At 30.7% G+C, this 10,114-nt stretch overlaps 1 protein-coding gene across 1 annotated transcript in view; it reads right to left on the reverse strand.

The window, feature by feature from the left end:
* LOC106678605 (alkaline phosphatase) overlaps positions 1-9,732 on the reverse strand; it is a 71,935-nt gene extending 62,203 nt beyond the window's left edge. The window contains exon 1 of the mRNA XM_014417204.2: positions 9,537-9,732. Within this exon, the coding sequence (XP_014272690.1) occupies positions 9,537-9,600 (64 nt within the window). The 5' untranslated portion in view covers positions 9,601-9,732. The remainder of the gene's footprint in view (positions 1-9,536) is intronic.
* Positions 9,733-10,114: the final 382 nt, after the last annotated feature.

The following is a 10,114-nucleotide window of genomic DNA, read 5'->3' on the forward strand; positions in this document are numbered from 1 at the left end:
TGGGTAGTTTCTCTACATCCTGTATCATATCATTATGTCATTATGATCAAATTTACTGGTTGTGTTTTTTTATACAGTTGAAAATATCAACAAATAAATAAAAAAAAAAATAAAAAAATATTTTCAATCTCGACGCTTAACCCTGAAACACTCTGTACATAAACAGTTGTATGTACAAAGCCCTCTTTTATTAACAACAATTGTTTCCACCAAGGCAGATTGTATACGGCTTGTTATTTCCTAATGACAGATCTTAATTCCAAATTACATACGGGCTATCTTCTAACAAACAGTTGTCCAAGGTTTGCCCCGCCTCTCTCCATCAACTCGCCATCCAAATTACAATTTAACAATAATGAATTCCAATTCCCATTTCTTATTCCTGATTGTCCAGGATTTTTCGAAGGACATTTCCGGGGAGCCTTTAACAAAAAGATATCTTGCGTGAGTTGTAATCAAAGACGTTGAAGCGTTGGGGTTTCATTTCCACCAATCATTTCAAAATACATTCAAGATTTGAACAACTTCAGCTGCGAAAATTATAATAAAATATTGCTCAAATAGGTTATTGAACTTAATATTGTTCATAAAAACTACCTTGAAAGGCTAGTTTATTTGTTATTGTCTAATTTTGTAAAACATCATTGGTTATCAACGCCGTTTATCTAGTAAGTACTGTAATAGTCCAAATCGACGTGCAGTTTCCTGTCTTTTCAGTCTGGTGTGAGGATTCCAGGTTAGTCGTTTGTCCAGATGTTTACGACGAAGGGCAAAGGTGATTTATGGCATTAGTCGGAATTTATCTTAATCCTCCAATTACGACACCATTCTTCGAGGGATGTGATACTGGGATTGGAGATTTTGGGATGCAATTAATGGGTTATTATTATAAACTGTGAGCACACATGTATCATCGGCATACGTGGTGAGGATAGTGTTAGGATTGGTTGGAATGTCAACTGTATAGACGGTGTAGACGATTGGACCGAGGATACTACCTTGAGGAACACCAGCGGACTGAGAATACAGGGATGAATACGAACCATTGTGGTTTACTTGGAACAACTTAATTTAAATTTATGTTTAATAGTTACCGAGATACAGTTCTTACAAAGAATCATTTCAACATATAAAATCAGTAGTTAGTGGATTTATCTTGAGAAAACTATATCACAGATGTCTATTAAGACTCGTATTCAAGCTAGTTTTGTTTATTGAAATTTGAATATGTACTAAAAAAATTTGGGGAAAGTTTCAGAATAATATAATTAATAATCAATTATAAATAATAATATAATTGATAATCTTAGGAAGGAATGACCCAATCCGGGATTTGATGTATATGGGAGGAATTAGATGGTTTGGTGGACCCTCAGAGCTCAACTCTATATATCCAAATTGGTCTGATTATCATATAATATAACAGTAACGCTAGTTCAATGTTCAATAAAGTAGTTTATTACTTTAATTATATTATTTCAATTTCTTGAGACAAGGTAATTATTTATTAAATAAATCAAAACTTGTATCCTTTTTTGTCTCAACACTTTTTTTTTTTTTTTCACCAGTCCAACGTTTCGTCCATTTTAGCCATCCTCAAGGACATCTTCAATTATAATTTCTTCCTCACATTAAATTTAGAGTTACTTTTGCAGGCTATTCTGCCCAGGTCATTCATTAATTATAAGTTAAAAGCCTATTATTTTAATTTAAAATCATAAATATTTAATTCTTCTTATATAAGATTATCCACACAAACTCACTACCATATAACAAACCATTTATCTGGCTATAGGCTTTTAACTTATGATTAATGAATGACCTGGGCAGAATAGCCTGCAAACGTAACTCTAAATTAATGTGAGGAAGAAATTATAATTGAAGATGTCCTTGCGGATGGCTAAAATGGCCGAAACGTTTGACTGGTGAAAAATAAAAAGTGTTGAGTCAAAATGGATACAAGTTTTGATTTATTTAATATTATTACGTTTATCTTCGTAGGATTAGTAATTTCGCCAAAATAAATTCGCATAATATTGATTTCTAGTTGTTCAGACAAAAGTTTTGATTTAAAAAAATATTTCTCAGGGCCATTAAACGTATGGACGTCCACTAGCACTCTAATGAAAACTAGTTCAATATACTATAAAGTAGTTTATATTATTCACCTTCATACGAGTAATAGTTTTCATAATATGTGCAAAAAATGAATTCATAAAATGTTGATTTCTAATTGTTCAGAAAAAAGTTTTCATTTATAACAAAATATATCTCACGAACTATTAAACCTATAAATGTCTGCCAGTACTCTACTAAAACCCAGTTTAATGAAAATTATGTATAATTACTAGTCAAAACTGATGAGTCTGCCAAGTAAACGTAGGGGGAATAAAAAATGGCAGCTGTTTAAAAACATTAATTTTTCATTCGGAGCTCTATATCTTTAAAACTACCAACAACACTAAAAAATCTAAGAGAACATTATAAAGTAGAGTAAATTTGCTGAAATATGAGCCCTAATATAGCTATTTAAGTCTAATAGTTCTCGAGATATAGCTCTTTAAAAAGTAACAGTTCTCAAAAATCCACTGAGATTAGTAATTAGATAATTTATTTTGAGAAATCTATATTGCCACTCATTAATTTGTAATTGATAAATTAATATCAACATGATATATATAAATTCAATAGTTAAACAAATGTTTATAAATTTATGTAGTAATTAAACTTTTAAATAATATAATTAATAAAATATATATAAAATCACTAATTAACTTGGGCATAGATGATATGCACGGTATCATACCGACGTATAGTGTAATTATATATAATACAATATTTTTGAAACGTTTTTAATTTTTTATATATTTTACTATGTAAGCAGTTGTATATCAGTTACTTATACTATTATAAACATAAATCTTATGTAATTTAGTTGAAGAGTCTCTGGTAAATTGGTATTGGCCTTGCTGTCAATTGTCTTAATTGTTTTATTCCATTGTCACTTACAGGTCACCTCAATTAAACCTCTGTTAGAGAAGTGTCATATTAAGATCTTTAGTTATTTAAGCATTAAAATTTATGTTAGTTACTGAGTCAAAGTAGTGAGATAATATGAGATCATCTAAAGGCTTTAATACTCTACTAAACTTAAATAAATAACTATTAAAAAAAAATTAATTAATTAAAACGTACCTCTTGATAAAGAAATATGATCATTTTCATTCTACATTAGCATTACTAAAAATAAAAAGTTAAAAAATGTATCTTTAGAAATAAGGATGATTAAACACAAACATTTAAATATTCCTTTTCTAGAAATTATAAAATCCCTCACATATTTCAACTAAAATTTAGAACCAATTTATTTTTATAATTCCGAACCTTTACAACCGACCAACAGAATAAGAAATTTAATAATTTTTCAAATTTGAGTTTTTTATGTTTCAAGGTTCCTAGATTACAGCTGACATCGCAATCCATCCTAACACTATCCTCACTACGTATGGCGATGACACATTATCAGTGAATAATAATCCTTGCATTACATCTCAAACCATTCAATCCCACATCACCGCCCTTGAAGGATTAAATTAAAATCCATAAATCCCACCAAGGGATCCTCTTATAATACCCCACTCATTCCTCACGAACAGATCCGTTACTTAGGACTAGAACTGGACAAACGACTGACATGGAATCCCCATACAAGAATGAATAGACAAGAAACTGCTCGTCGATTCCGACTATTACAACATTTACTAGACAAACGGTCTAAACTTCCAATCCAGAACAGAAGACTGATCTAAACGACTGTAATAAGGCCAATCTGGACATATGGAGTTGAGCTTTGGGGCTCCACTAAACCTTCGAATTCCTCCCGTATTCAATCCTTACAATCCAAAATCCTTCGTAAAATCCTCAATGTTCCTTACTTTGTCACAAATAAAATCATACATAAAGACCTTAATGTTCCTTATGTGACCGATCTAGCACGAACCAGATATCATTCCTTCCATAACTCCCTAACTATTCAAACCCTCTAGTTTCTAACCTTGCATACTCTTCCATTCCTGACAATCCTCCGAGGTGCCAGAGAAGAAGATGGCCATGAGACCAGCTAATGTAAAATGCCATTAGAGTGCTACCAATGGGTAGTTTCTCTACACGCCTGTAACACTCCAATTTAACTTAGATCAGATTTACTAAATGTATTATAATGTACAATAGCAATAAATAAATATTTTAAAAAAATATATATTTAATGGCGAAATATTTTTAAATATTTAACGATCAGTAAAACCATGGTCAACATCCTACCACAACAGCCGTAGGGAGGAAGTTGCTCTAACCCGCTTGAGAATAGTTCATACTCTCCTCATGCACTCTCACCTGATCAGAAAACTGCCACCTCCAACGTGCAAATATTGTCAGTCCATTCTTACGATTAGACATATTTTTGAAGAATGTACTCACTATTTGCCAATAATAAACAGGATAGGACTGACCCCAAATTTATCAGAAGCTCTCACAGATGAGGAAGCTAAAATTACATTAGTATTTGAATTTTTAAAAGAACATCACCTTCTTTATAAATTATAACTCCTCTTTGATTTGTTTATTTTTTTTTTATTTATTAATTAATTTTTTTATTTATATTTTTGATGACCAGAGGGTTTAAGACCTTTAAGCAACAATCAACAACAACAAGAATATTTAATGGCTAATTTAAATAATGATAGTATTAAAATGAAAATTAGAAACCTCGAAATTAAAATTATCAACAGTTATTAACAACGGAAACTATCCAAGGACTAATTAGCAATTCGAATTTCAACTACGTTTTGAAATAATTCTTCTTACTCTTTACCATTCCTCACAGCAAAGTAAGATTTTCATCTTAAAACTAAGTTTATCATCAACATTAAGATTACTATTTAGAACAAAGTATTAGATCGAACCAAAATAAAAAATCAGGAAATTATTAAAATTTTTCTTAAATTGTGTTAACTTTCATTTTGTAATAAAACTTCAAGGTTCTGTCTGGAGTGGACCCAGGCATTCCTAATAGTACAAGAGCCCAAGAGGAGAAAAAATATAAATAAAAGTATCTCACCCCAATTTTTGATTACTTTAATGAAAACTATGTATAATTAATAATCAAAACTGATGAGTCTGCCAAGTATAGGTAGGGGGAATAAAAAATAGTGGCTATTTCAAAGCGAAAAAAAACCATTAATTTTTCATTCGAAGCTCTGCATCTTAAAAACTACCAACAACTTAATCTAAAAAAATCTAAAAGAACATTATTTAAAGAAGAGTAAATTTGCTGAAATATTAGCCCTAATAGAGTTATTTATGTTCAATAGTTCTCGAGATATAGCTTTTTAAAAAGCCACATTTCATAAAAATGTTGGATGGGACGTACCGGAAGATCAGTAGTTTGTGAATGTATTTAGAAAATCTATATCTCAAAAATCATTTGACGTACAGATGCCTATTACCACTCAAATTAAAGCTAGTTTAATAAGCTATAAAGTAGTTTATGATGTTTATCTTCGTAGGAGTAATAGTTTACATGAAATTTGCTCAAATAAATTGATTTATAGTTGTTCGGACAAATTTTCATTTGCCAAATTTATATTCATATGTGAATATCATAAAAACAACTACATTTTGGGGCATTGAGGATTTTGGATTGTAAGGATTGAATACGAGAGAAATTCGAAGGTTTAGTGGAGCCCCAAAGTTCAACTCCATATGTCCAGATTGGCCTTATTACAGTCGTTTAGATCAGTCTTTTGGTACTGTGTTGGAAGTTTAGACCGTTTGTCTAGTAAGTGCTGTAATAGTCGAAATCGACGTGCATTTTCACATTTAAATAAAATAAAAATTATTTATCACAATTACCTTCTTTGTTAAAAATTTATCACTGTTGTTTTATTTCTTTGTGATAAATTTTTAACAAAGAAGGTGACTGTGATAAATAATTTTTATTTTTATATTTATTTTAATGTGAAAATTGACTAATTAGGGTAATTTTTTGGATTGACTAGGGCAGAATACCCTGCATGAATTTGTTTTGTATTTTTCAAAATGATTTAGTTCTAAAATTGTATTAAGGTAAGATAAATTATAAATAATATTGTTAATTGTTTTGGATTTTTTGAAGATCAAATGTGTAATGAAAGCTGTTTGTAATAAAAATGTTTTGAGACTAAAATGGATACAATTTTATTTATTTAAACATAATTAACAATTCTCTTGAAAGTTTAAGATTATAAATTAAAAAAACATGATTTAATTTAACTATAAAAACGATTGTTAAATTTTTAATAATTAGCGCAATTCGGTCATTTTGTTTAGTTTGGAACGTCGGTTTTGTCTCACCTTATTTTTATTGTTATTTTTAGTTATTATAACAAAAAAAAGTAAAATAAAATATAACAAGATGGTCACTAAAAACTTTTTTATAGAACATAGCGATATAAGATTTGAATTAATATTCACTTTTTCTTATATAGACCAATTTGGACATACGGAATTGAGCTCTGGGGCTCCACCAAACCATCAAATTCTTCCCGCATCCAATCCTTACAATCCAAAATCCTACGTAAAATCCTTGATGCTCCTTATTACGTCACAAATAAACTCACCCACAAAGACCTTAACATCGCATTCGTTGCAGATTTGACCTAAAACAGATATGCGTCTTTTCATTCCAAACTCCTTAACCATCCTAACCCATTAATTCTTAATCTTACATCCTTAACAATCCCTGATAACCCTTCGAGGCGTCTGAAAAGAAGATGGCCACGGGACCTTCTAATTTAAATTAATGTTTGAAGTACCACCAATGGGTGGTTTCTTCCCCGGATTTTCAAGTTTATATGAAACATACTACATATTTACCTATTGTATTATTTTGTACAGTTGTAAATTACATTGAATAACTAATTTTAAAAATAACACTTTTTCTTATTTAATATGTTGTGGCTAGATTGTTAATGTCTTCAGCGGCAGTAGTCGACATTAGCAAAGAGACTGTTGGAAATGTTTGCCACTGCCGAAATTATTATCAACATTTTAATATCTCTAGTATATTTCTTTTAAATCTATTTTTATTTATAATTCGTTTAATGTTTCATTATTTTACATTTGTTTTAGTGATAAATCCATTTGAAACCTCTCGCAGTACGATCAATTAATTAACTAGGTGTGTTTGTAATATGTCTAAATATGTCTTATGTTCCTCTCACACCTGACCCCATATGTGGAATTAGTCTCAGCCATGCGAAGAGGCATATCAAAAAGATCGCTGAGAGCAAGTCTGGGTTACTCTGGAGAAATACCAGAGGGATGGAACGATCAAAAATGTTCCTCAAAGGACCCTCCCCGAAAAAAAGCTACTGCCTTCTTAATATGGATTGGAGTATCCTAAGATGGGTGACAGGACTATACACAGGACACTGTCAGTTAAACAAGCATCTCTATAAAATGGGACTGATAGAGTCTCCTATCTGCAGGTTCTGCAGAAAGGAGGAAGAGACTGCCTATCACATCATGTGCAAATGTGATACAGTGGCAAGAACACGATTCCTCATCTTTGGTAAGGATCGTATCTTGGATCCCAAACTTTGCGAAACAGTGGATCCTTATACAGTGTCCAGATTCGCAAAGGCAATTGGCCTGTTTTGAGCAGAGGAGGGACGGCGTACAATAGGCCCTCTGAGGCCGCGGTGCTTCTTGGCCGGTTTAAAAAAAAAAAAAAATATGTCTAAAAAACTGAATTATTTCTGTGCATAATAATTATTGAATGTGTTAGGATATCTTTAGGGGGGGCAAAGGATACATTTACGGTAGGTACAAGATATATTATCCTGAAAATAAATTAGAACCGGAGATATAAAATAAAATATATTAAAGTTTTTCTTTAATTAAAACTAATATTTCGCTATTAAAACATTTAGCTGCCAACGGTTGTATTAAGATAGGAATTGGATAAAATGCAGAGAAGTTATGAACGATTATTTGAGCAATGGTCACCGAAATAACAAAAAAATCATCCAAATAAACGAAGGTGAAAAATTTCTAATTTTTAATTAATTCGAAAAATGGTATTTGTGGTTTCTAGGTGAGGCTAAAAATTAGTATGATTTGCTTTGTCATAAAAAAAAAAATTATTTTTTTATTTTATTTTATTTTGTTTAATAATTTATTTATTGATATTTACAACTGTATGCATATGTACACATCAAGTAAATTTGCTGTAAGTGATATTATGACATAAAAACATTTATCCCATTGATAGAACTCCAAAAACATTTCTAAAGGAGAAGATCTCGAGGCCATCTTCTTTTCAGACGCCTAGAAGGATTATTAGGTAGTGAAGGTGAAGCCAGGTTAGAAACGAGTTGGTTTGGGTGGTTGGGAAGTTTATCATGGAAGGATTGGTATCTGGTTCTGGCCAAATCGGCAACATATGGGACATTGAGGTCCTGTAAGGATTGGATTCGAGAGGAATTAGTTTGTTATTTTTCGAAAATAAAAATCAATTAGTAGAATCAGTAATATCTTTTTTTATTCTTCAGAAAGAGACGAATCTATTAGCTAGTAATAGCCATGAAAACATGTATAATTTTCGAGCTACGCTCAAAAAATGCTTGGTTTTTAATTTATAATCTTAACATTTTCTTGAGACTGGTAAATTTTTTTAAAATAAATAATTTAAATTCTATCCGTTATAGTCTCAAAACCTCTAATTTCTCTTATAAGTCCGACGTTTCGGCCAATTCGGCCATCCTCAGGACCAATCTACTACAAAACAGCTTTTATTACATGTATGATCCTACAAACATTTCAAAATACTCAACATTATTATTTATAATTTACCTTACTTTAATTCAACTTTGAAATTATATAATTTAAAAACTCTAAACTCCATGCAGGCTATTCTGCCCAGGTCAAAACATCAATTTCTATGAAACATTAAAAATATTAGGTAAAAGATATTTTTTTTGTTAATAAGTTAATCCCACGTATGTTTAATTACCTAATTAGAAAATATTCACTTAAAACAAAATCAAAATCATTTATCACAGACACTATTCCTTAAAAACTTTATCACAATGTTTGTAACCTTCCTCCACTCAGTTCAAGCATTTAAAATTATTTATTATAACTACACTTTTTTCAATTTTCCTCTTTATTTCATTAGAAAATTCCTATCAAGGCTAATTATAACTATCCACATCCAATTTACCCTATATTATTCATAAATTAATCTTACTTAAATGCTTGGTTTTGTTAATATTAATCGGGCTAGTCTATAATTCTTCTGGGACAATCCTGAACAGTTAGCAAAAAACCTGATCACAATCGGATGAACGGTATGGCAATGAATAAGTTAGGAACAAACAAATATTCATTTTTATATATTAAATTATTTAAATCTATAATTAAAATTAAAATTAATTAATTATATATTTTAGTTTAAAAATTGTTGTTATAATACTAGCATACAAGTTGAGACCCACCTAGGACTTGCTGAGCCGCAGAGATCGCTGGATGTAACCAGAAGCAAACGAAGAGTACGAACATGATGAAGACTGGAGTGCGGCACTGGCCCCCTCCGGACTGAGCGAGTATTATATAGTTGGCCCCCCACCGTGTTCTCTTCGCCTCCAGGCGGCCATCGGGATCTTCCTGGCTCTCGGGGTATCGTCTCTGATTGGGTTAGGGAAAGAAATATACAAAAAGTTAAATTTAAAAAAAATTTAAAGAGATAACAATTATCTAATTTTTTTGTAAGATCCCGTAAAAAAAAAAAAAACCTTCAAGTCACACTAAATTACTATAGAATCTTCAAAGAAAGCTCTTGGTCTGTTAGATTAGAGTTGTAGATAAATCGTGTGTATCTAGGATGATGCAAATATCTATATAATGTGATACATTATGTAGTTTACAATAGATATCATATATATGGTCAGTGTTTAATATTAGAAAGGACATTAGTATTGCTAATATTAATAACTTATCAAATTAAGGATTGTAGAAATAATATATTTTATCATATTTAAACTTTTTTTTAAATTAATACCAGATCGGCATTTGT

Source organism: Halyomorpha halys, unplaced genomic scaffold (assembly GCF_000696795.3).
Source record: "Halyomorpha halys isolate HHAL.00 unplaced genomic scaffold, Hhal_1.1 Scaffold148.1, whole genome shotgun sequence".
In the NCBI taxonomy this organism is placed as follows: Eukaryota; Metazoa; Arthropoda; class Insecta; order Hemiptera; family Pentatomidae; genus Halyomorpha; species Halyomorpha halys.